This window comes from Toxotes jaculatrix, chromosome 3 (assembly GCF_017976425.1).
Source record: "Toxotes jaculatrix isolate fToxJac2 chromosome 3, fToxJac2.pri, whole genome shotgun sequence".
NCBI lineage: Eukaryota > Metazoa > Chordata > Actinopteri > Toxotidae > Toxotes > Toxotes jaculatrix.
This window is the reverse complement of record NC_054396.1, coordinates 10,900,490-10,927,488: the sequence shown is the minus strand read 5'-3', so window position 1 is coordinate 10,927,488 and position 26,999 is coordinate 10,900,490. Positions and strand designations below refer to the sequence as shown.

At 42.9% G+C, this 26,999-nt stretch overlaps 1 protein-coding gene across 4 annotated transcripts in view; it reads left to right on the top strand.

Moving 5' to 3' along the window:
* The window catches only part of LOC121178870 (plexin-A1-like), a 188,306-nt gene that overhangs the window by 36,613 nt on the left and 124,694 nt on the right, over positions 1-26,999 (top strand). For all 4 annotated transcript variants that reach the window (XM_041033299.1, XM_041033297.1, XM_041033298.1 and 1 more), the window contains exon 3: positions 14,340-14,522. In XM_041033299.1, coding sequence (XP_040889233.1) covers positions 14,340-14,522 — 183 coding nt within the window. The remainder of the gene's footprint in view (positions 1-14,339; positions 14,523-26,999) is intronic.

The following is a 26,999-nucleotide window of genomic DNA, read 5'->3' as shown; positions in this document are numbered from 1 at the left end:
TTCTCTGCGCACCTGCTAATTGAACACTGACCCTGCCAATGCTACGTTCATTCACAAGACCCACTGCTACAGGCCTGCGGTGATTAACCATACCAAATGTGAAACGCTCTTATTTCTTTCTCCTGCTGTCTTCCTTTCACTTTTCTCCTACACATTTTCTCTGTCCCCCACAGCCTCATGGTGCTTTGATTTAGTCAGACAGGGGACATCATTAACCCAGTCCCCTGGATTTGTCACTTAGGAGTAGCACTCGTGCACACATACGCATGCACACACACACAGCATGGTTCGATGCACTGCACTGTGAGATCCTGGGGGATAGCATGAGCTAGACTTGGTTTTTACCAGCTGATCCACAGTGCATGGCCCTGCATGCGTTACAGAGGACACCTCTCGCACAGACACACATACATGCACTCATACTGGAGACCTTCAGGCGCTACACAATCACAGTTCTAGTTTTTCTCTGTGGTGAACATACATAACTGCTCACATCCTTTATTTTCTCTGACCTTCATTCCTCATTCTCTACCTCTGCTCACCCACTCTCTTCAGGCCACATCTGCCTCGGTGCCGCCTGCATATATTTTTGTTCTATCTATTAGTGTTTAGTGGGCCTTACTCTTTGTTGACCACCTGTCTCGGCGACCCCATCCTCCATTCTGCGTGCTCTTTAAAATCACTCATCCGTCCCCTCCCATCTTGCTCTCTCTTGAGGTAGCCTAATTAAAAGACCAGTTTTAAAGCTTTTTTTTTTTTTTTTTTTTAAATGTCAGTGCACACCACTTTTACCGGCAGGTGTCTTCGTTACACACACACACACACACACACACACGCACACACACACACACACACACACACACACACACACACACACACACACACACACACACACACACACACACAGAAACCATTCACCTTGTGTTGGGTCTAATGGAGTGGGATACTTTGTAAAAACAGCACTCTTTCTCTGTGCAGGTCTTCATTAGCTTGAGTGCACAGGTGTGTTTTGTGTAGTAGTCTAAGTGATGTGAATGACCCAGCCAAGTCCTCTCTTACCTCCCTTTCTCCTCCCTCTTTGCCACCTCCTGCAGATGTAGTCTTTTTCCTGTTTGGTGGTTGTCTTCACTCTTTTCTGTGGCATTTCTTTCTTAAGGCCCGTCACACTGACAGTGGCTCTGAGGCAAAAAGCTGGCTGTCTCATTTATTTCAATTAGACCTTTGCCCTGGTGCATCAGGAGCTCTTAGTGCCGAGTGCTATGGTACAAAATCACAGGTTAGTATAGTGAAGAATTTGACTTTGCCCCATTTTATTTATTTATTTTTGCAGCGGCAGTGCAACATCATTCAGTAGCTTAGGATACTGGCCAGACAAACGCTGCATGTGCAAGTGCGCATGTCAGGTAGATAACTTTGTTGTGTTGTGCTGATATGTTGCTTACCTCATCAGCAATTATCTAGAGGACAAAATTATTGCTGTCACGATAACTTGCAATAGATGGATTCTCCAAGCTCAGAGGAGCATAAACCGCTGTGGAGTGTGTTGGCTTTTGATAAGACTCCAGAGTAGACTTACTGGTTTGCATTTCCCCTACTGTGGCCTTACCAGTGCAGCCTACAGACCGTCATATACGTACTGTTAATTTTATTAGTTGTAACTCTGCATTTCTTGCTATGACACTTCTGCTGCTGTTTAACGGTTATCTTGCAGAAAGAGCACACACAGTTAAAAACTGCTGCTGACACAACCTTCATGTTTAACTTTGTCAGTCATTCATCCATCCATCCATACATCCACTGTTAACTGATGCTTGCCTTTTCTTCCCCCCCTCCCACAGTCAGCCCATGCTACTGTTGTTACAGTTTTAATAAGGATTACGCTCATCAATATCGCCAATTAAATGTCCTCTCAAAAACTGTTGTCCCATATCAGCTGTCACTGATGATGTAATGGCCTCAGAGACAAGCTGATAGGCTGACCCCATGACAGCAGCGAGGCTCGAGAGGTCAGCCTCAGGTTAATGGTGTCTGCCACGTTTGCCCCTAAGCACTGACCTGGTGTCAGCTGCTCACCACTGACCTTAGCCTCAGCGAGTCGTCCTAGGGACCTCAAATCTGACCTCAAACCTGACCTCAAACTATTGCAACATGAGTGCCTGAGATCATTTTTCAGTGCAGGAGCTGGTGCCGTGCAGAATAACTAAACACAACAAGCATACAGACGCACAGAAAAGACTGAATCTGACAGGAGAATAACACAGACAGTTTTAACGTATAAACATCTATACCCTAATGTTGATGATTAGCCTGGATTCACCTCTCTCCTGTCAAACAGTGATGTAATCATTAACTGTTAAAACAGTATTGTATGAGTCTTAATGGGTATTTACTGTCACTGCAAACAATGAAGGCCCACAGTATAAGCAAGTCAAGTCAATCACTGGCATGTAAAAGCACTGATGATAGCCAACATTAAATATACTTATTTTAACATTCTCACGACTCCGTTACATGACCATAACAGTTGATTTTATGGCCATGTAGTTGTATTTACTGTTCAAAATCTGAACATGATCGGGGCCATTCCTCCACATAACAGCTGGACTATGTGTAAGAATGGACAAACTCACAAAACTAATTGGGAGTCATTTCCCCACTTCCATTTCTCCAGCTGCTCCAGGTATATGAACTGGCAATATCCTGCCCCACTGCTCTCTAACCTTTAAGCTGTCAGTGTTTGGTACTGAGCCTCGCCCAGAGTTTCCCAGCTACCTCAGGAATTCAGATTCACTTCTTTAACCTCTAGGCTACTAACTCATAAATGCCTGCTTCAGCTACATTTGACTGAGCAGTGTGGGAAAAGCTCTGTGATTTGGGGGGTGGAGGGTGGATACGTTTAGGTTGACCCTGCCACAGAGCGGTGGCGAGGGCAGGGCAGAGCAGGGGAGGGGGAGGCACAGACAGCTGTTAGCCGCACAGCAATGATGGATGACCGGGCACTCTGTCACCTCCCTGTGTGGAGTTCATATTTGTGCTGGATCATAATTTCTAGCCTCTGGCCATCATTAGGATGTTTATTCCAACGGTGAGATGGTGGCTATTTTTCGGTAAACACAAATGTTTGAGCATATTACAAGCAGCTCTGTCAAAAACGAAGCAGACACACACCATTCATCACTTCAGCCCTGTTACCTGGCTATGTTTGTCTGCTGTATGTGCGGCCATGTGTGTGTTTGTGTGTCTCTTGTTTTGTCCCTGAGCTTTATTAGTGAACCCCTGACCTCCTCCCCGGTTTGAGAGTGGATCAATACAAATCATTTCCACACACAGAGAGAGAGAGAGAGAGAGAGAGAGAGAGAGAGAGAGAGAGCGGGAGATGGCGAGGGAGAGACTTGCTGAGTTAGAGTAGAGTGAGAGGGAGATGAATGTAAAAAAAGAAAAGGAAATTTAAAGAGTGTAGTGATAAAGTGGGGAAAACAGGAGACATGTAGGTGAGCACAAGAAAGGATGAACAAGTTGCAGGAAGTAAATAAGAGAAACGGCAGTTAGACTCACAGAGAGAGAGAGAGAGAGAGAGGTGTAGGACGTGGGCGGGTGTAAAAATAAAGGAACAAGAGGGAGTCCGCAAGGGAGACAAAGAGTTAGATGCCAAAGCAACATACAGCAGAGAGTAAAGGAATTTGAAGGATGGTGTCGAGGAGACGAGAGAGACAGAGTGAGTGTGAAAATAACCGAGCAAGCCAAGAAACAGGCTTGAAGGGAAAAGGGATGGGATTGAGAAAGAAGGCAGAAAAAGCTGCAGCTTTGTAGACCTCGTCCAGAATGCAAGCAAATTTGCATGTTTTTTTTTAAAACCTGATCTTTAATACTGTGATTTTCACAGCCACATGCAGGTGATCAGGTCAAGTTTGTATGTTCAGGCCTCTTTGACATGTCTGCACTGGTCGCTGTGGTAAATAGACTGAATTTTTATAGATCTTTTCTAGTCTGACTGACTGCTCAAAGCACTTTACACTACAAGTCACATTCACCCATTCACACACAGATTCATACAGCGCTTTTACTAACACACCGACATCACATACATCAGGGGTTCGGTGGCTTGTCTGGACACTTCGTCTGGAGGACACAGGGACTGAACCGCCACTGATTAGTGGACGATGTGCTCTGCCCCTCTATGGAAGTGTCTGTTCTGTAGGCATGCGTATATACACTAACCGGTGGTGCATTTTTAACAAAGGGAAACCAAAACAACAAGCTGCAGGCTAGATAAAGAATGGAAATATGTCCTACTACTGGCAACATTAAACTGTCCAACAACAGCAGCGATGAGGAGTTTGGTGTGGAGCCATTTTTTGTGCTGCAGTCAGATTTGGATGTGACAACGTTAAGCTGTGCTGTGAGTGATGACAGTTTGAATTTTTGACGAGAGAAAATGGTATGTAGGGAGAGAAAGAGAGAACGAAAAACAGCCAAGGAGAGGGCTGGCAAGTCTTTTACAGCCAGGGAGGAGAGGCTGTGATTCACCGACAGAGTGAAGAGGAGGCCGAGAGGAAGAGTGATAGCCCCAGAAATCTTTTCCCCGCCACTGCCAAGAGCAGCAGGAGAAAAGGGCGGATGACAGAAAAAGGGGAGAGCGATGGAGGGAGGAGAGGAGAGCATGATTGAGCGCTGGCTGCTGCACAAGTAATATCGGTGTCCGTCACCTGGTCACCACACTGTCCTCTTCAGCAGCAGGCCTCTCTGTCATGTCAGCGCTGTGTGTGTGTGTGTGTGTGTGTGTGTTGTGGCTCTTCTGACAGGGTGTGTATACCTAGGGGTAGGTGCTATATTAATGAAAACTCAGGAACAAAACAGAACTCCTAAGGGGTTGTCTTTATGCAGCATCACTGAATTTAAAAGAGGTGTACTGCAGTTTGAGAAAGCCAAGGACTCTCTTTGCTCAGGGGTCACTTTGTAGAATATATTTACTCTAAATTCATCACATTAAATGGTGATTTCCAGCTGTTTTCTCCACAGCAAGCAAAACATTAAACTAGCAAGCAGCAACCTTTCAGGTTATCAAAGTGCACTTATTTAGTTACAGAAAGTCATTGAAAAGTCATGGAACACCATGGCAACGGTGGTAACCACGGCCATACTGGGTTCTGAAAGTGAATTATGGTGGAACGCAAATAAATAGATATTGGCAGTTTCAGTTTCACAGTAAACTTTTTAAGTTGTGTTTTTGAAACTGCATACTTGCATCAGCATGAGTTTCAGTGGCCTAATTTTCTCCACTGAAATGATAGAAAACACCTTAGGAACTCATGGAAGGAAGCTGTGAAGCACACTGTATTTTCTTAATGCAGAGCTACAAACTTTACACCTACTTGTCAATATAAAGCTGAAATATTTGTCCAAATCAGCTCATACTAAGTATTAAAAAAACATGAGCCTGGACTGAAGGAATGGGAAAGAAAGAAGAAGAACCAGTTCTCATCTCTACATGAGACACGTATTCAAAATGTCAAGCTGCTTTCTCTCGATCTCCAGATGGATGGGGAGGTTTTGATCTTTGTCACAAGCCAATTCATCAATCAATCGGAGAATCAATCATAGCGAAAAGAGTCAGTGTCAAGCGTTCATCTTTTGATGGTGCATAGACCAGCTGTTCTGCAGCCAGCAGTGTCAAAGGTGAGATTTGGTATTAAATCTGAGATTGTTATTGAAGTGATCACTTCTTTATCAGTTGTTCTTCAAGTTTTCATGGCTTGTTAGTGTGAACTTCTCATTGCTGTGGTATTTGTGAAGTGAGTCATCATGGGTGGTGCTGTGATGTGTTTTCTTTGGAAAAATGCTTTTGGACTTTTTTTTTTTATAAGTAAGTTTCTTTGCTCAGTCATGGAGGGTATTACTGAGGATACCAAACAGTTTAGTTCTGTTTATTCCAAACAGACAGATATTACTGTTGCTGGAGCTGTAGGTGATCGACCAGCTGTGCGTTTGTATGTGTATGTGAGGAGCATGGTTATCAGTCTAAGTAGTATCCTGTGGCGAGCTCCACTCTTGAGGCTCTTTAACAGTATAGTAGATGCAAATGTTATTCCTGATCCTTTTACGTATGACTGATAACACAGTCGCTCTTAGATTTAGTTTCTGGGTTTAACTTTTGTAAGCCTGTAATATTTATATGGTGAGACTTGGTAAGATGTTGACCTCAAACATGGCTTACCATGTGAAATTTAGATTTCAGAAATAATTTTAAATTTTCAAAAAAGTCATTTGAAACGTGCAAGTGGCCTATGATGTTAGCCACTTAGCATGTAAATGTTTGGACAGTCTCCTTGCCTTATTTTTCTGATTCTTTCACAATCATCTCCACTTTTGCTGGGGTCGTTATCAGGTGACAGTTTGTGTGCTCATTATTATGGTTATATATTTCTTTGTAATGTAGCAAAAAAATATTTAAATTATTAAATTAATAATGTAAATCTACTAACTAGTCAACTATTGACTTTCAAAGGATTCAAAGGATCGAAGTTAGAGAGAGAGGGGTCGCTGCGTCCGTTTGCGCCGCCATCTTGTAACTTGAACTAAGGACTACTAGTCGTCTAGGAAAATCCTCGGTCAGGGGCCGTCCTATTACAACAAATATTCTGCGCATCATGAGCCCACATTAAGTAAACCGAGCAGATTTTCATGAGGTTGCTACAGAAAAGACAAAGTGGAATTGACTTTGAGGCCAGATCCTAACCTTATTAAATCCATCATTATGTATATCATCTAATGAACGTAACTCACTTGTGGTCTTTGTAAAACACAGTCTTATTTCTGCGGACCTAATCTAGAAGGATGTGCCGGCAAATGCGTTTAAGTAATTAGACCTGATTAACTGAGCCAGAGTTGATGAGCTGAGTTAATTGACAGTCTAAATGAGTTGAGCTAGGAGACACCGATTGGGCTGCTTGTCTTAAATGTCTCTTGGTACTAATGGGTCATGTTTCGGTTAATATTTGATTTGATTTTAAATTAGGAAATTGTTAATTCTCATACAGGATAGACTTTTGATTCGCATCACGCTGGTGTGTGTGTGTCTGTATGTGTGTGTGTGAGTGAGGGCTTGTGTGTGAGCAAACAATATCACGCCCGCTCTGAGCTCAAGTGTTGCTCTCATCCCTTTATTAAAGGACAATAGAAAACCTTTTGGAAAAGACCCCATGCAGACTGTGTGTTGTGAGCTGCTTAATTCTCTCTCTTTTTTTCTGAACCCCCCCCCCCCTCTCTCTCTCTCTCTCTCTCTCTCTCTCTCTCTCTCCCCCTCCCCCTCTCTCTCTGGGGGGTGTTTAGTTCAACAAATCCCCATCTATAGCACCACTCTAATGATACTAATTGTCAGTGTAATTATGTATTGATCTTTACGGTGTGTGGGTAGTGTGTTGCATACATCATTATCAGGAGTAATCAGAAAATGTGGGGCAGGGGTTGTGTCTGTACTGTGCATGCTAATAGTCTCTGTGTGTTTGTTTATTTATGTTTGTTTTTTTGGTTTTGTTTTTTTTTAAGCTAAAAGTTTCCTTTTAAATATCAACAATCGCTTCCAGCTTGATAGTTTCCTTCCCAGGTAGATAACCTGAATGTACACAGTCAGCAGTGGTCTAGGTTTTATAACCACCTACCAGTCATACAGGTTTTCTCTGTTTTTGTACACAAAGTCATAAAATACATGCCCCTGTCTAACAACACCCTGGTTCTCATGTATAGATACATTACATTTGTGCTTCCCAGAATAACCAGTAGGGCAATTGTGGGTGTGTGTTTAGTTACTAAGAATAGGATGTTATGTCCCGGTGCATCCAAAAGTTACTGTTTTCTGCTTGCGGGAAGCTTTTGAATTTCTTTAAATATCTTTAGCTGTGTGAAACCCTTTAAATCTGCCGACCCCGTCTTCCACTGGCGGTCACTGAGCCGCTCCATCAGAGCAGTCGGAGGTTAAGTACTTTACTTAAGGGCACCTGTGGTAGTTGGTGATGGAGGGAGGAAGTGTATTACTCATCCACTTTTGCCACCCACATTTCCCAGCTGGTGCTGGGGATTTGAACTGATGATCTTCTGATGATCACAACCACTCCTCGTTTCCAACTGCCTGTGAGCTCACATGGGCAAAGATTGATTTTCAAGTGACCGTTGGCATCTTTGTTTGCATTTCCAAGTGTATTTCCCTCCTGTACACTCTCCATACGGCCTGTGTTATTTCTCCTCTGTCTCTCCCATTCAGTTGAATTGTGGTCTAAACATGTGGTGACAGCTTTTGGAAGCAGCTCTCTGAATAGGTGCCAACTTCTTGAGGTTTCACTGTCTGCCTGGAGTGCACTCAATGTAGAAATTACTGCCCTGCAACCCATGAATATGGAATTGATGCAGTCATCTCTTTTTCTAAATTATTGATCAGTGAGGATCAAGTAGCATTTTCTAAAAAACAGTTTGGACAAAAATAAGTTTCTTCCTGCAACATTTTTTTTGGTCATGTGTTTTAAATCACCAGCCTGTATAAACACTTTTGGTTGGATAACGAAACAGTTTCTCCTCAAGATGTTTTTAATGCATCATGCTTTTTGTCACCTTTGAGACACAACCAATCAAACACACTCTGTCTCCATGGAGCCTGTGGCGTCACAGCTGACGTCGGTGATGAACCTTATGAGATTTTTACGTCTTGTTTTCTTAAACACAGAGGGTGTTTCAGAGGTGTGTGAGCGTGCCTGTGTGTGGAAACATGTACAACATGTTTTTAACATGTCTCGTACAGCGTTGTCTTTATGGGGGTTAAGCTTTAACTGAAACTTGAATTGCTTTTTGACTGTGTGTTCTTGAATAGACATAACAAAATCCCTAAAATAGTTTTCATATAAGCAGGTTTAAGGAATACACCAAAGAAAAGAGGATGTTCTTCCAATATGCGTACGTGTCACTATATATGTTTTTTTTACTGGAATCATCTGTTTAATAGTCAAAGAGGAAGGTCAGGTAATTGGAAGCAAATTTGTAAATTAAATTTTTGGCTTACATTCACATTCTAGCAAGAATCAAACTTAATAAATTATTTTGAGCAGTTTATTTAAATTACACGTGCGTGTGTGAGTGTGTGTTTGTGTGGCACAGGTTTCTTTCCCCTTTGCTTCTGACTAAATATTAGTATATGAGAGAAGGATGTATGCGCTTCCAGGACAGTAATGTTGACTGTCTTTGACCACACAGATACACGCACATACAAACTTTACATTGTGAAACTGTAACTATGGATACCATCAGATGCTGCTCCTCTGCTTTATAAATCAGTACAATAGCGCATGCATGAACGCCTTCGAGTACACACACACACACACACACACACACACACACACACACACACACACACACACACACACACACACACACACTAACTCTGCTTGTGTTTATTCTTCTTGAAGAAACTCCAGCAATGTCTCCATGAGTTCAAGGCCCCTGCTGAGATTTCTGGGTAATTTATGAGCTGCCCTCTCCAAGAATCCCTCACCCCGCTTGGAGCCAGGCACATGCACACACAGACGCATACACACACGTCATGCAAAAGGCACCTGTGTGCGTATGTGTGTGTATACTGTGATCTGATATGAAAACAAGGGGTGCAAGGCCGCAGAGAGGCAGCTCCTGTGGTTAATGTCATATAGTTTCTGGTTCTCTCTTCTACTGTCCAGCTCACTTTCACTTCTCTCCTGCTCTCTCGCAAACTCACATACACACACACACACACACCCACACACCCTCTGATCCTCACAGAAATAGGCCATTTTGTGCTACATTTGTCTACAATAACAGCGAAACACGTCACATGTTGGGTTTGAGGCTGCAGGACATGTGTGTTCCTGGAAATGAGTGTGTTGGCTTGATGAGGGGACAGCTGATGACTAGTGAAGAGAGGAGAGTCTTTTTGTTTTTCTTTTTTTGCGTTTTCTCTGGCACGCTCGTGCGTGCACGAACACACGTGAGCGCACACAATGATGAATTGCGGGCTTGTCTTGGAGCCAGGCCGTCAATGTTAATACCAGCCACCTCTGTCCCTGTGTCTTCGGTCCTCTCCACTCCTTTCCTGTTCTCCCATATTAAAACTATTTTTTGTAGTTTTTTCTGTATAAACATGTTTTTATTCAGAAACATAGCTCCTAACGCAACCTGTTGCCCAATCCATTTGCATCCTGCTAAATGAGTGTTTTTGTGTTTGCCGAACATGTTTTCCTTTCACCTTAAAAGCCATAATTCACGGCAGTGTATTCAATCAACAACAGCATGTATGTTCCTGCACATAAGCCCATATTGTATTCTGCTGTTTCCATATGTTTCACTGAATGGAGGTGACTATTGACAAATTCCACTTGAGGTCGGCGTAATGTGTGCTCAAACATATTTTCCTGACGTAATACGTTAAAGAAATAGCAATCATAGGGGAATGATTATTCCAGCATTTCCTTTAGCGCAGGCCAGCACATCTGTAATCAGTCAGTGTTATTGTGGGCTGAGTTGTGTGCACACGCGTGTTTGGTGCCATATGAATTGCTATATTTCATCATTTTGCAGTGTGAAATGGGTGAAGCAGCTCCACCCAGGGGGAACCACAACAGTTGTGGCTGTTTGCCAGCAACACACCTCTAGCTGTTTCTAGGGACCACTCTGGGTTTATATATGTGTGTGTGTCTTTGTGTGTGTGTGTGTGTGTCTTTGTGTGTAGGCCTCGTATATTGCAACAACAGTATCTAGGTCAGATATTTTTCTGTGACCTTGAATATCAAGTGACAGCTCACATGTTCTGTAGATACACTCCATAAGTATAATGGTTCACTCTCAGCCTGTGTATTAAACCTTTCAGAACTCCCATTAGAGATCACAGCTTAGGGAGATTTTCAGTCTGAGTATGCAATAAAGCTTAAACAATTAGTCGATTAAGTCTCTGATAAATTGTTTAAGCAATTGATTATTTTTAGAAAAAACTGCAAAAACCTCTCACAAGTAAATATTTTTGATCTTATATGATAGTGAGCTGAAGAGATTTGGGTGTTGGACTGTTTGTTGGACAAAACAAAAAGACGTCACCATGGGCTCTAAGAACTCGTGGTGGGCATCTTTTGCTCTTTCCTGATTTGTACATGTGATTAAATGAGAAAATAACTAGTAGCTTAATTACGAAATTACTAATAGAAATAATGAGTAGTTGCAGCTTTCATATGCAGTATACACATTTATAATCACGTTTTTATTAAATGCATATTTCTTTTTGACATAATAGATTAGAACTGATAAGAATAGGAAAAAAAAACATCATTAGCTCCTTTTATCAGTTTTCACATTACTGCCTGAAGCAGCACACACACACACACACGCACACACATACACATTTGCAAGGAGGTTTTGAATGGAACATACCAAGTGCCTGTGAACTGCAAATCCACAAATTCATTCAGTGCGCTCTGCATGCACTCTGTGAAAATCAAAACAAGAAACCTCCTCTTCTGCATTTGTAAGACCCTGCTGCCAAAGTCAGCGGAAGGTTGTTGGCTTAACTCTTTCATCCCCGGAGGAGTTCTGCGTCTTTGAAAACACTGCAGAATGTTAAAAAAACGTCTCCAGCCAGTAACCCTGCAGAGACCACAGGCGGGAATATTTTTTCCATACTGAATATCAGCTCTAATTCACGTGGGAATCTTTTAGTGCCTTAAATTGCAGAACCCACATCAGAATGTAGCTTCCATTAAAATGCTTTCCAACCTCAAGGGAAACTCCTTTTATTCCATGCTGATCTATGCTGTTTAAACCCTCCAGACCTTCAGGAATGCTATAGCACCTTTACCCTCCACTGCCCCAGAGAGATCTATATATGCTACTGTGTGTGTGTGTGTGTGTGTGTGTAGGTGTGTGTGTGGTAGTGGTGAGTGTTAACCCTTATGGACTCTAGGGGCTACTGTATACAATATTTTCGACAGTTAGTCTCCTCCATAGAAGATGGATTAACCCTTTTAACTTGTTTCCCTTAGGCTCTGATGTCATGGGATTGTTTGTGTGTGTGTGTGTGTGTGTATGTGTGTGTGTGTGCGCGTGCATGTGTGTGTGAGGCTGACTCTAATCCTGATTGATGGATTTCTTTCCCATGACTATATGGTTTAAAATTGTTGCCCCTAGTTGTATGTCACATGAAGACGATGGGAATTGTTTTGTTGCTTGTAGCCAAATCTGTGTGTACACACAGAAAATAAACGGGCTGCTTTGACTGAATGTGTGTCTTTGTGTGCATGTGTGCGTGTGCGTGTGTGTGAACAGGTTTGCAAGTCCATACATGTGTGGTTGTCAGTGCGTGTTGTCTGTCAGTCGCCTTTGTTCTGAGGGAAGAAATTGCCCCCTAGCCATTAGCGGTTACAAAAGAAAGTTGTTTCAGGTAATGGCTGTGTGTGTTCCTGTCTCTCACTTTCCTAAAAGCACATACACACCCATACATACAGATGCTTCCATTAAAATCTCTTCTTTTCTTTTTTCTTTCCCTTTCTTTTACCATGTGACATCAGAATGAACAAGCAGGAGCTAGCTCTTTCTTGGCTCCAGTTGACATCCCTACCACCCCACACAAACACACACACACACACAAACACATTCACACTCCTACACTCTTTGGAGAACATAACGTAGGTCCATAGAGGTGTGTGAGGGACGGAGGGAGAGAGTCGTGACTGAGTGAGAGATGGCAGCAGAGTGAGAGTTGCCGAGGAAGGATGGATGAAGAGGGTTGCAGGGCGATTAGGCAAGAAGGGATGGATGGACGGAGGTAGAGAAAGACAGAGACGGGATATTGATGTTTGCTCAGTTACTGTAGCAGCTGGAAGGAGATGGAGAAAAAGAGTGAGAAAGGAGAAAAAGGCAGAATAACGGGTTATTGACGTGTGCTGAGCTGCAGGCAGTTTAGGCAGATCGGGAGGGAGAGAGAGCGAGGGAGGGGATGTTATCTTTTCTCCTGTGTGGATCAATCAGATGATGTAGTGATAAGACTGTGGATTACACTGCCATTTACACACTCCCCAAGTGTGTGTGTGTGTGTGTGTGTGTCCATTAACTCACACATGCATCTTTTGACTTGGGTTGACACACACTGATGCCCATTCAATTCCACACTTTAGCAGTCAGTCAGCAACCTTGAGTGTGACACACACACACACACGCACGCACCAGTTTTCTCATCCTCACACATTTGGTCTTTGTCAAAATCAGTATTACCAAAGCTCCAAAATCCAAAAAGTTCTGTAATTGATGCTCACAGACTTTTATACTATCAAACCTCAGGCTAGGAGCTGTTGCTTTCATTAGCTATTAGTCTTATGGTTATTTTTAATTAATTGATAAAACATTTACTCTACAAAATGTCAGAAAATGGTGAAAAATACCCATCACAGTTTCCGCAGTCGCAATCTTCAGATAGCTTGTTTTGTTTTGTCAAAACCCCGAGGATTTAAAATTGACATTGAAATAAAATCTTTGAAAAAGTGGAAAAAGTTAACATTTGGTGTATGTGTGGCTTAAAATGCCAATTATTAAAATCATTGTCAATTCATTTTCACTTGTAATCACTGAGTTGATTAATCAGCTAATTATTTCAGCATCAGTCAGACCAAACAGAGGCTAGATTTACCCTGAAAATGTGTCCAAAAGTACCAAATGTGTTAGTTCAACAAACCATTCATTGTCTGTGGCCCTTTAACCCTACTTCATAGACAGCTGATTATACTCTGTGTGAGTGTGGTGACTGGTTAAGGCATCATATGGGTCAATGGATTGCCCGGGGCAATAGGCCCCTCGTGATATTGGAATGCTCCAGATATTGTCACATGGTCACCAGCTTTACCGCCATGTCACCACCGTGACTGAACACTTTACAATATTCTGAGGGTTCTGCGTGGTGGCACTCTGTTTGGGGGAAAGAAGCGTTCTTAACATGTTGGATAATCAAGTTACAAGCGTTAAAGTTAGATTATGCACCTGTAGCCCTCTATGCACTCCCACTGTGATATGGAAACAAGTAACAAGTAAACTTTTAGACAGATCTGCTGCTTCTAAGATTTGTTTTGGGAGGCTTATCATGACGATTTGAGCTCTTCGCCTTCTTTTCTCCATACTTTGAACTGTTAAATACCTCCTATAAGACTCCTTTTCCTCAGCCCATCACCTAACCTACATAAAGAATCTCTCAAAACTTACATTTGTGGCTTTTTCTTATTAAGGGATAGAATTAATATAATAAATGTCGGGCTTCTTGTCTGATTGTTGTCTTTTCTGTCTTCCTCCAGCCACTGCAGATAGACGATAACTTCTGTGGCCAGGACTTCAACCAGCCTCTGGGGGGAACCAGCACCATCGAGGGCACCCCACTCTTCATCGACAAAGATGATGGGATGACCTCAGTGGCGGCGTACGACTACCGGGGCAACACTGTGGCTTTTGTCGGCACACGCAATGGCAAACTGAAGAAGGTAGGAATTTCTTTTTTTTAAATATATATATATATGTGTTTTTATAAAATGTTTTTTTTATTTTGGTTGATTTGGAGTGCTGTAGCTGAGGGAAAATCTGATGTAAGCCATTTCTAAAGAGCAGGACAAACTGGCTCTGGTGCTTGTCGTTTAATGGACATCTTGGAACAAGGATATAACTCATTTAGTGAGTTTTTTTTCCCTGTTTTGGATGGCGAGTAGCTTTTCAGCTAATGGTGGTTGTCAGTATCGTCACTTTGTGAATCTGGGTGCTTTAAGCTTTATCACCGTGTATTTACACTAAGCACTTGGCAGACACTTTTTCCAGATTAAATGCAATCAACACAGTTTTTCTCGCAAGTGGTCATTTCAACAGGACATTCGAGTGCCTTTTTAAAAATCTGCTCGTTTAACAAGCCGTTTAAACCAAGTCTGTGGCTGCTCCCTCATCGATTGTCATTTTAGTCACGTCAGACATAAAATGTTACTATGGTGTCCCAACGCCACGCACAGCCTCGCCTATAAGATAGATTGAAGAGCTCATCTTCAATCTATCTAACAGCTATGACCGGTGAATGGCTTTTCTGTTCTGGTCAGCTGTGCAGCACTGACTAATTCAGGTGGAAAGACAGAGGAATAAAGTGATGATGGAGGGAGGGAGGTTGGATGTACGCTCTGACAATACGTGGTAATAACAATTCTGCCTGTGTTATATGCTTGTGTTCAGCCTGAGTATTCGTTATTACGTGTGCCATCTTTGTGTGTGTGTGTGTGTGTGTGTGTGTGTGTGGTGTGTGTGTGTGTATCCAGCCTATGGAGGACAGAGCTCTCGGGGTAAATGGTAGCTCATTAGAATTCACCCTGTTTCCCTCCGCACTGCTCAAGACCTGTCATCCATTCAATATTATGAATGTATAATCAGCCTGTGTGTTTGTGTGCTTTTAATGTGTGTTTGTGTATGCACGCAGTGTTGGTGTGTTTGTCACTCACAGTGCGCATAATAATGTGTGTGCTTGTGATGGCATGGATTTGTGTGCGTGTGCCCACGTGTGTGTGTTTATGAGGAAGCGAGAGACAACAAACAATACAGTGTTGACTAAGATTCAGCGCTGTGCATTTGTCAAAGTGACACCCATTCACTTAGCTTGGCAACAGTCTCTTTATTTATTTAGCTACTCTCACGTCTGTTCTTCTGCGCTGTTTCGCACTCAGGTTGAGGTATGTGTGTGTAGAACATCACCTGGGAAAGCAATGCTAAACCAGGTTGTTGAGGTATGTTGTTTTTATATATGTGTGTGTGTCTGCATATATATGTGTGTGTGTGTAACAAGAGAGCCAAAGAGCCTGCAGTTCTTTTGGCTGCCTAGTGTTTCAGACAGAAAATCCCAAAACAACAAGAAATCTGGTCTTGGAAAATATTCAATTTGCATAGAAGGAACAATATCTAAAACCTGACATTCAAGCAGACACACACACACACACACATTTGCACATTGTGTGTCCTGCCAGTGAGAAGAACTCAATGAAAATGGGAGAAGCAGGAAAAAAAAGGCAGCGTGATAAAGAAACATAAAAAAAAAAATGGGAAAAGAGCAACTGAATTAGAAACATGTGACAACAGATTCTTCCTCTGTGATTCGACGGTCACTCATCCCCATCTGCTCCGTGTGTTTTAGTGGGTCAGTGTCTTTATTTTATTTGTCTGCTTATTATCTTATCAGCAATATAAGATATTTGAATCCTTTTCATGAGTGTATTTTCTAGGTTTTGACAGGTTTGGTGGGAGTGCTTGCAGATCATGATGTAATGACACAGCATGTTCCCTTTCTTACACTTTCCTCTGGAGAGCACTAGCATTGAATGCTGTTTATATAGCTGTGCCTGAGGGTGTGGACAGGAGAGAGGGGTAGAAACAGGAAAATATTGGTAGGATGGATGAATGTGCTTCAAGGGGGCAGTTTATTAGTGGGATTTTCAGTGGCACTTCAAGAGAAAAGAGAAAGAAAGATTGACAGAATTTTTAAAAAGCCAGTTGCTGCATAGAAAAGAATTAGTGCCAAACGGATCTTTTCATCATTAGTATGCTGTAAGACGTTTCTGCTTTAAGTAACATTATTTCACCTGAAACATCTTTTCATTTGTCATTTGGCTGGACTTGATGTGCTTTGATATCTTGTGTTATGTACAGTCAGTCTATTTTTAACCAACTATAATGCTCAAGGTTGTCCAGAGCAACAAGATGGTTGCATAAACAACATGTTTAATGCACTAATGAAGTCCCTCTGTGCTCAGTTGGACTCACACACACACACACACACACACTCACAAACACAGGGGAAGCTTTTACTAATGAGTCCTGTTTTGATGGGACATAGATTGGAGAGATATGCATGGGGAGGAAGCAAGATAGATGGAAAGATGAAGCAGATAGAAAGAAAAGCAAAATGAGGCGGAGGAGAGAAGGAAGTGATGAAGAGAGGTGACGTCCACTGGTGTAATTAACTAATTCCAGCAGTCATCTGGATACCGCTGTGGTCAAGGACACAGCCACGGACCGGGCCAACCGCTGCACTTAATATTTAGGATTAAAAGCCTCCGTTCCCTTTGACTGTGTCATTATTTCTGGCTGCTTGGCTCGACTCTGTTCAATACTCCAGATGTACATACTGTACCACATCTCACTCTCTTCATTTTATATCTTCCCATCTAAAGAAACCCCATAACTAAACCACCTCTGTCTGTGTAGTAAAGCAGTCAGCAGATGGACATTCAAGTTTAACTGTGGTGATTTGGGCGACTGGCGATTCTTCTGGCCACTTCTGCACTTGAAAGCACTGTTGAGCATTGACAATGAAAGGGCATTCACCATGACACACTCACACACACTTGCACACACATTCACAATCTCAATAGGTGGTCTGAGGACATCAGACAAAAGAGAGAGGATCCCAGTCGATAATTCAATACCAATTGTAAGTGCTTGTTTTTGACACTGCACACACATTTACACACAAACGCTAGGATTCCTCAGCTGCACCCTCTGTCGGGGGCCAGTATGGGCCATCTGCTGTGTATATGTGGCCAGTGTGCCAGGTGGTAGAAGCCCCCAGAGCCTGCTGTGTGCCCATTGTGGCCGTGCCAGGCTCAGGTGGGTGCGGCGAGCGTGGCGCGGAGGTGCTGCCCAGTGTCCATTCATCTGATCAGGGCATCAGTGACGCAAACTCAGGGCTTCTGACGACAGCAAGGGCACAATACAAAACTAGTTTTAATGGCTACAAAGACAAAAACGTACTGGAAAAGTGAGACAATGGTTCAAATATATATTAAAAAGAAGTTCATGATTGCAGTGTAAATGTTCTTTAAAAGTTCTTTGTTATGTTGAGGTCAGCAGAGTGACTGCTGGTTAGTGTGAATATCTCATATCTGTTGAGGTGTCCCTGATCAAGAAAATGAACCACAATCAGTTCTCTTATCGTAAACGATGGGAGGATGTTGTCATTAGTTAAACAGCCACAATCTAAACATCAAGTCCCAGATGGGATGGGACATATTGTAATTTCCCTACACACAGCAGGTTCCATGAAGCAACAGTTGGCTTTTAAGAACAAATTCTTTTGACATTAAAATCTGTGGTCTTCTTTGTCATATTTGATCAAAAGCTGACGAGAACCATTATTTAAGGTGGTGCACAATTCTTACAAGGAGACAGATTTGCCTGGGGATTGGAGTGTGATGGCACAGGAAAGGTGTTGCATATTTTTGGAGATGTGGGCGTCGTCCAAACTGAAAGAAGCTCACGTAGCTATTGAATTACTTTAAAACAAATCAGCTGACAAAGACAACATTTCACCTCTGAAAAAATCTAACTGATCTAAGTTAGACTATAATAAAACAGTGGTTGCAGCTTCACTTCTCTTTTCTGTAAAGGTTGTACTGTGAAACACGCATAGGAAGTGGTGTGTTCAGATCCTAACAGCATGCTACCATTGCACACACACTTGCCTTCTGACAAAATATTTTGACCATCTTGAACAAAAATACAGTTGTGTTCTGAAAAGTTAATTGTAAAGAGCAAATGCAATAAAATGCTAACTTCCAACTGCAGCATATTTTGTGGGTTTCAGATCATACCATGGAATGGTCTGAGTATAAAGTATGTAGCATAATATTTTCTAATGCCACATTTAAAATGAAATACCTACAGATACATTTAATCGATTAAATAGAATAGAAATAGAATTAAATAGAAACTGCGCAGGCCACGTGACGTTCTAGGGGTTAATAATAAGTGACAGTTTGTTGTTTGTATGTGCATATTGCTGTGTGAAGTCACTGATGTATTCCACTGGGACTCCCGGTGTCACGGCCTAATTGACTGATGATTGTTATTCTACTGGTGCATAATGCTGCCCTGTCAAAGTCCCCTGTGTGTGTTTGTGTGTGTGTGTGTAGGGCCACGTGCGTTTGTGGTTTGCATTTAAATGTGTGTGTCCACATCCCACCCTTTACAGACAGGACCTCCACCCAAATAGGAACAAATATACGCACTGTGGAAACACACCACTAACAGCTGACCAGTGGATGTAGTTGCAGAGGAATGAGAAAGGAAGAAATTGTGTGTTGACTCTTTTTCACTCTCTGTATCTGTGTTGTGCTCGAGAAGGTAATAATCAGAAAATATGGTGTAATGACATTTTTCCTGTGTGCGTGTGTGTTTGTGTGGTTTGTGTCATCTTTTGGCACAGCCAGCCCGAGCCACGAGTTGTTTGGCCCGGGCAGCAGCACAGAGGTTGGCTTTGTGCAGGCGCTTGGTAGCCCTCGGTCATTAGTTCACACAACTGCATGCGGTCTCTCTCTCTCACACACACACAGAGCAGATGAGAAAGGGATAGGGGAAGTGGAGATGTAGGGAATGATGAAAGGGATCAGATACGGTAGAGGGAATAGAAGTTAAGACCGAGTGCCCGAGACAAAACAGATAATTTACACTTTGCATTTAACGCTGAGTTTTTCCACTTAATTTAGATCTTTCCCAGAGCACCATCAGTCATCCAATCTTATCAGGATGTTCCCAAATTAACAGCAAAATATGTCATTTTCTTCAGTGGTTTCTTCGCTCTCCTGACAGCACAGCTTTTTCTGATTACATACAGCTCAGTTAATCCATAATGCGAGTGTGACAAACCAAGTATATACAGTATATCTTTCTCACCCCACTCTCTTAGCATGCAGCCTAGCATGAAATCAACTCAATCAAATGAACTATCTGGCTGGCTAACCTCTACAGCTATTTACACAGACGTTGTCGTATGCCTCCGTCTGTGTTATCCTACCCAGGGCGACTACAGCGCTCAGGGCCGCCACAGCTGGACTAAAGGTGATTGAGAGTTCCTGTGTGCGGGAAAAGCTGCATATTTGTCAGGTTTTGAGAATGAGCGTGCCTCCGTATGTGTGTGCATGCATGCGTCCTGCCGAAGCATGCGAATATCAATTATCTCTCGTCATTGCCAGCCCGAGTCTTTCTCCCATCTGTTGGCATGTCCTCTCGTGTAGCCACACTCAACCTAACAAAACACACAACATCTCCCTGTGGACGCACTCGCACACACATTGATATAGAAAAGGCACACTCAAGCCTTGGAGGGTGCTACTGCTGAATTTCACACTGCGAATATTCATATGCGTCTTCAGGCCTGGGGTGCTGCCACCTTATTGATGTGTGAGAAGCAGCTACAGATTGCTGGATATCATAAGCTTAAACAATCTATAAAAGGCATCCATAACTCTCATTCAAACTAAAATAGTCACTGTAAAACCACAGTTATGAATTAGTAAAAGGAATCATCCATTGCTTCCTCACGTCATCTCTCCGCTTCTGTTCACCCTCTCATTTTCTCTGTTTCATCTGCTGCTCACATATTCTCTTTCCACTCTGTCTTTCTGTCTCCTTCTGTGATCAAAGATCTCTCTCTCTGATAATAGTTGAGCGTTTGTGTGTGTATATGTGTATGTGTGTGTTGAGATGTGATGTAACGATAGCTATTTTTCTCTAATCATTTTCTCTCATTAAAGAGAAGGGCAGAGCGCCCGTACACACTCACAGGATAGGCACAGAAATGTACATGAAGTTTGCATGTAGAAGTATGTGGAGAACCTTGCGTACACACACACATACTTTCACATTTTAGAAAATGGGTTATAGAACTTAGGTTGTAAGGGTAGACAGTAATGAGGGGCCTTTTTAAAAGATTTAATGCCACCCCATCTTCTACACACACATACTTGAAAATCCACCCACACAGTCTCATTAAACCAGTGTCTCTAACTCCACACCTTTATCCTACAAGATCCTCATCTGCCCTAATGATCCATATTTCTTACCTTGCTAACAAGCACTGGTGACATTAAGGGACACAGTGAATTACTTGAAGTTGACTGTCCTCTTCGCAAACTCTTAACAAATATCTCCTCTTAATCTCAGTGCCAACTGTTACTCAGTAATTTCACCCGTGCAACACTAAATGTTCAAAGCAAATCTCGGTAAAGGTGCGGGATAGGTTACGGTGGCCTCCTGTGTTGTGCTAATGCCATTGATGAGAACAGTTCGGTCCTTGATAATCTCAGTGCTAATGCACTTTAGCCCGCTCCAGCAGTGTGTGACTGCACTGCACGACACTCACTCACTACCTCTGCGTTCCCATCGTAATTCACTACTACCAGGGGTTAATGAGGCAAAGTGAGGAGTAGATGAGAGAGGGAAAGAAAGCCGGGAGAAAAGGGAGACAGAAGGAAAAGAAAGAGCGAGGGAGATGAATAATAAATGTACCATGCTAGAATCCATTTTTAAGGGAAGATTAGAAGAGTCTGGATGCAAGCTGGGATGCTCACATGATCCAAGTGAGGACTAGGCTTGCCTGTTTCTAGGTCATCTCCGTTAGACATCTTGGGATAGAACATCAAAGAATCCTTGTTTCTTTTAACACATATATGTGTAAAGTTACATGCTTTTTTACTTTTTTTGTATTTCTTTAAATCAAATTGTAATTTGTTGAGGAGTTTTATCATATGATATTGAGAAATGTAATGTAAGGTTCATGTGTTTATCTGCCAATAATGGCTTTTTTTGTGCACTATCAGGGTGTCAACACCACAGAATTATATTGGTCTCTAAATTAATTTTTTGGACAGGTCCTTGGCGTTGACATGGAGCAATATTTGTGCCTGTAGAGAGGGAAGTTGTGTGTAGAGAAGGGAGATTTAGTGTCCTGGCATAGCTGTATCCACGCCAACTGATACAGCGAACAGCACACCTTGTAGATGGCGCAATGCCAGGTCTCCATGGGCTCACTCACTTCTGGCAAAATACACAAACACACACACACACACACACACACACACACACACAAACACACGCACCCTGACACCAGAAGGCATGTCATATCTCAAACTAACAAGCCAAAATGAGCACATTCATGCAGGTATATACAAACTGGGACACACACTGGGGCACGTTGGACGGTGGCACGGTGTCCAGAGGGTTGGGCATGAGTGGCACAGCGGGCATAGATTACCTTTGGCCCACAGAGGCTGTATCTCGCATGCAGGCACATGCAAGTTCACACAACGTCTCGCACATTCATTTCCTTGCAATTATACACGGTAAATGCTTTGGCTTAGAGGAGACTGTCTTCAAATGGCTGTAGAGCTTTCCACATGCCCTTAACAACCACACATAGAAGCTACATAACCTCTTAGCCATTAAGTGGCAAGTGTATCCCTCTGTTTACAGGGGGATGCACTTGCATCGAAGACACATAATGGAAGAAGACACAGCATTTCAATGCTTCCTTTAAATCTCTATAAATGCGAGGAGCTTCTTCATCTCCATTACATCAAATGAGGAGTGTAAATGAGTGTAAATATGTGAGTTACTATCAAATTAGCTAATCTACTGTGAAGAAAGCAAGACTGCACTAGATACATATTCACACACATACACACTCTCCTATGGGAAGTGACTGCAGCGGGCTTATCAGATTACCCATTGCCAAGCTAATAGATTTTTAATAGATTGTTTTTGATTAGTTCCTCTGGTTTAGTGACGTTAAGATGATTAACGTTTGTGTGTAAAGAAACACACACATTTGTGTTCACAAGAACCCGCACACATTTGCCTACATTGTTTTTTTTTCGTTTAGTTAATAGAAAATGCTATTACTGGAATTATATTTGTGTATTTTTGTCACAAGTATGTATCTCAGTGGAGTCACGTGGCTGTCATATGCTGCGGGAGCATTTCAGGGCCACGATGTTCTGGCTGGGCGTAGTTCTCTCTCTCTGTTTCTCTCTCGCTCGCTCGCTCTCTGACTCTTACACACATACACACACACACATACACACATGCACACGCACAAACAACTCCGAATGCAACAGCTCCCTGCGTTTATTCTTCTCGCACAGCATGGCGGCGTCTCCCGTTGTCTAACTAATTACCCCCACCCCTCCCTCCTCGCGTCCACCAGAGGGAATAGCTTTAGCCTGAAGCCTTGTCACAATGCTAGCTGGCTTGGTAACTTGCCCCCAGCCGGCCTGCTTTTACCCTGCTTGCTTCCTGACCACTGCTAGTCATATTGCACTGACCCTGTGGCTAATCCTGTTAGCATAAGAGTTGGTGATAACCAAGCGGAAAGCCAGTCCCCCATGCTGGTCTAATGCCTTCTGGCTAATCTTTCAGGGTTACAGTTGGCTAAAATGAACTTAGTTGAGTTTCTTTGGCTCGTTTGTTATTAGTTCTTGTGTGCAGGGCAGCAAGTCCATTCTAATTACCAAGTTGAGATTTCATTTAGAGCTAATTAAGAGGAGTAACTGTTATTCCAGCAGTGGCTTTGGCTTTTGTTTTTAGCGTCAGTGGAGCTAGCAGAGAAACAGCTAATGGCTCTATTATTGGTGCAGCTGACCTTGTGGCTTTACCATTTCCATCTGCTAAGGCCTTAAAAATGAAGAATTAGGCATTTAGGAGGACGCTCACTGGGCATAGAGTGTTATTTCCGTTTCTCTGAGAGGGTTATTTCTTTTTCACCGCCTCTCTCTTTTCTGTTTCCCTGCATTCGTCCTTCTCCGCTCCCCGTCCAGGGTCTCTTAAGTCTGAGAGACAGAGAGCTCATCGTCTCCTCTTCATGGTGAAATATTTATCCATCCTTTCCTTTGGTTCAAATGTTTCAAACTGATGGAGTCTTTAATTAGTCATGTCTGCATCTTTCTCTCCTCTGCCTGTCTGTCTCCCGTTCCCCATTCAGTTCTACTCTCTTTCACCCAGCCCCTCTGTTTGTCTCTCTTTGATTCACTCACACCATTGCTCCTCTCTTTCTGTTCCTCTCTTTTCTCCATGGAATTAGTCATTAGCTGACTGACTGAGCTGATTGCATCTATTCCCAAGGCTAGCATTTGTTTGTGCATCTTCTTTCTTTCCCTCCCTCCTCCAGTCCTCTCCTTCACCCACACCCTCGCTCCCCTCCCACTCTCTCCCAACACAGTCTTTCTCTTTCTCCTCCCATCTCATTCTCGCTCTACCTTCTAACTTCTCTACACCCCTCCTTCCTTTCCCCACACCATCTCTCCCATGTTTGCTAAAATGGTCGTGGCCACAAATAAAGGTTTGAGTTGCTAAATTAGCGTACCAAGGTACACGGACTCTCCCAACGGTCTCCTCCATATCTTCTCCATAACATTAATTGCACAGTGTCATTCTAAATTGGCTAACACCAATTAAGCCCTCACTATTATATTTAATTGGTCATTTAGCCTGGCCACTGTTTGAATGCAGAGTCTCCCTGGAAATGGTTTAGTTGGCCTCAGACAGCACATGTGGCCGTTTCGGAGACAGTTTCCTCCTCCCTGTGGGTTTTACAATGGTCTGGCCAGCAACTGACTCTGCCAAAAGCCAAGATGGAGGGGTGTGTGTGTGTTTTGGAGGGGGAGTAAAAATGGCAGGGGAAAGAGATATTCTCCTCTGTCTACCCTTCTCTCTCTGCCGCCCCTCTCTACAACCACCCTCACACCCCTCTCCTTCTCCGCTCCTCCATCCATGTGTTGCTGGTGGATTAAGCTAATTAAAGCACCGCAAACAGGGTCCCCAGAGAGAAGCAGCATACACACGCACACATGCACACACACTCACTCATTAATGAAGGCAAGTACACAGGTGCACACAATAGGAAGAACAGGCAGGAAACATGAGAACAAGTACGCATACATACAAAGATGTACACTACACCCTGCATGAAGTGCAGCAGCACAGTGTGCAGTGTTGTGCCGGTAACATCATGTAAATCCTTTATGGACCATTAAAAGTCCTCTTCAGTGGATTTCACTGGATTTCTGTGTAGATTGAATTATTTGTCATTAGTGAAGAACTGAGTTTAAGTCTGTGTAACCCCACACCATATGCATTGTGCCCATGTGTTTAAAGCTAACAAGCTGCATCTTTAGTCAGTGTTTGCTCCAAGCTTCAGCCTAAGGAGTCCCAGCTATGCCCTGTCATCTATAAGAGCCTTGTACTGTCTATTTATGGGTCACTGGTAGGGAACTAGTGGCCCAGAAATAACACTAGACCCTCTTACTTAAACCTTGGTGTGTGTGTGTGTGTGTGTGTGTGTGATCTCAGAGAACATGGATGATAGTTTCTGTAATATGGCAGTGAGGGTGTTTTAGGACATGCCTTTATGCATACTATTCATGCCAAATCAGTCAAGTCTGGACATATACTGTATGTGACTATGTACTTAAGCTTAAATAAAATCAAATAAATGATTCAACTATTTGTCCTCAAGGTTAAAAAAAACAAAAACGGATGGAATAGATGAAAGTCATTGCGCAGGATGGAAGGAAACCCTTGATCCTGTCATAGAGAAAGACAGGAAGACAGGGAACGCTGTGTCACTCGCTAGGAATTCCTTCCGGATGTTTCTGCTTTCAGGATATTGGCTGTGTCTGTGCAAAACTGCCTGCTTCCAGGGAAACCTATTGGATTACTGATAACCCTGGAATGGGTAGGGCCAGCACAGAGGGTGTGTATATGAGAGGGAGGGGGAGAAAGTGATTGGTGGACTGACTTCTCCCTCAGTTTGCTCCTTCTTCTTTTGTCTATTCTTTCTTTCACTCAATTTCCCTTTATTGTATCCTTGTGTAGTGAAATCAATGACAGGTTTGATGTTAAACATGTGTCTATGTTTGGCTTTCAGTGTTCCCTCTAAATTGTATTTGTCCTCCCATGCCGTGGTGAGGGTATGGCTTTCGACTGCACCGATGCCCCTGTGAGAGACTTGTTTTATTATTGTGCAGGAGATATCACAGTGTTTTGAGCACACAACAATAAACAGTCATACCCAAGCACACACAAGCACACACCCAATAATAAGGCTCCAATAACATAGGGGTCTTTACTCCAAGTTCCCTTCAAATCCCCCAGTGGTGGGCCTGCTCCTTGGTTGCCATGGCAACAGTAGTCAGGGCAGCCATGGCTGGCGATAGTGAGGAAGAGGAAGGATGAGAAAGGATGAGAGAGAGAGAAAGAGAGTCACAGGGAGCATTGATGTCTGTGGTGCAGGCAGGGGATTTGAACATGGTCACAACATTGAAAGTGGGTTACTGCAACATTGCTGAATGTTAGAGCTGCACGCAGCAGCACAGTGCTGGGAATGCAGTTTCAACTGGGGTTGGAAATAAGTGGGCTTGTAGGTCATGTTTACCCGTGTGTGTGTGTGTGTGTGTGTGTGTGTGTGTGTAGCGAGAGAGAAAGAGACAGAAATGTGAGAGGAAGAGAGATGAAACTGCAGAGACAGCACACTCGCTCATTAACTCCCTCGGCATGTTCATTCTGTCTTCATGTTTGTGCGCTTGCAGATGAGCTCTGTTTGTGAGGACATGCTCATCCATGCACAACACATTGACTGTGCGCAGGATTCAGTCTACACACTCTATTCCTTTGATAGTACATCTGCTTACAACCACACTATAGGATTTTAACTGACAAAAAAGTGTTAATAAAAGTGAGTATTATGTAATATATAGTAACATAAGAATAATATAATCTTACCTAAACTGTAATGTTGTTCTTTATTTTGGCCTCCATATGTAAGTCAAAACCTGTCTTCACATTTCTTGACTTCAAACCAATATATAGTAACTATAACGTTAGCCAGTTGACAAACCATAGCCCAAAATATGTGGAAAAATTTACAGAAACAGTGTTGCAGGAGTAATCTCTCCTTTTCTGTCCACATATACTCTACAGAATAGCGCAGCAGAGACTGCATGCACAGCAAACAGGCAGTTAGTGTCAGGACTCCGATAGAAAATCCATAGTTTCATTACAGGCCCAGTCGTGTGAATGTGGCTGGGAGGCGACCAGAGCTCTATCATGGGCCCTACGGGAGCCAAAATGGCTGCATTTAGCGATGCAGCGGAGTGAAGAGGAGG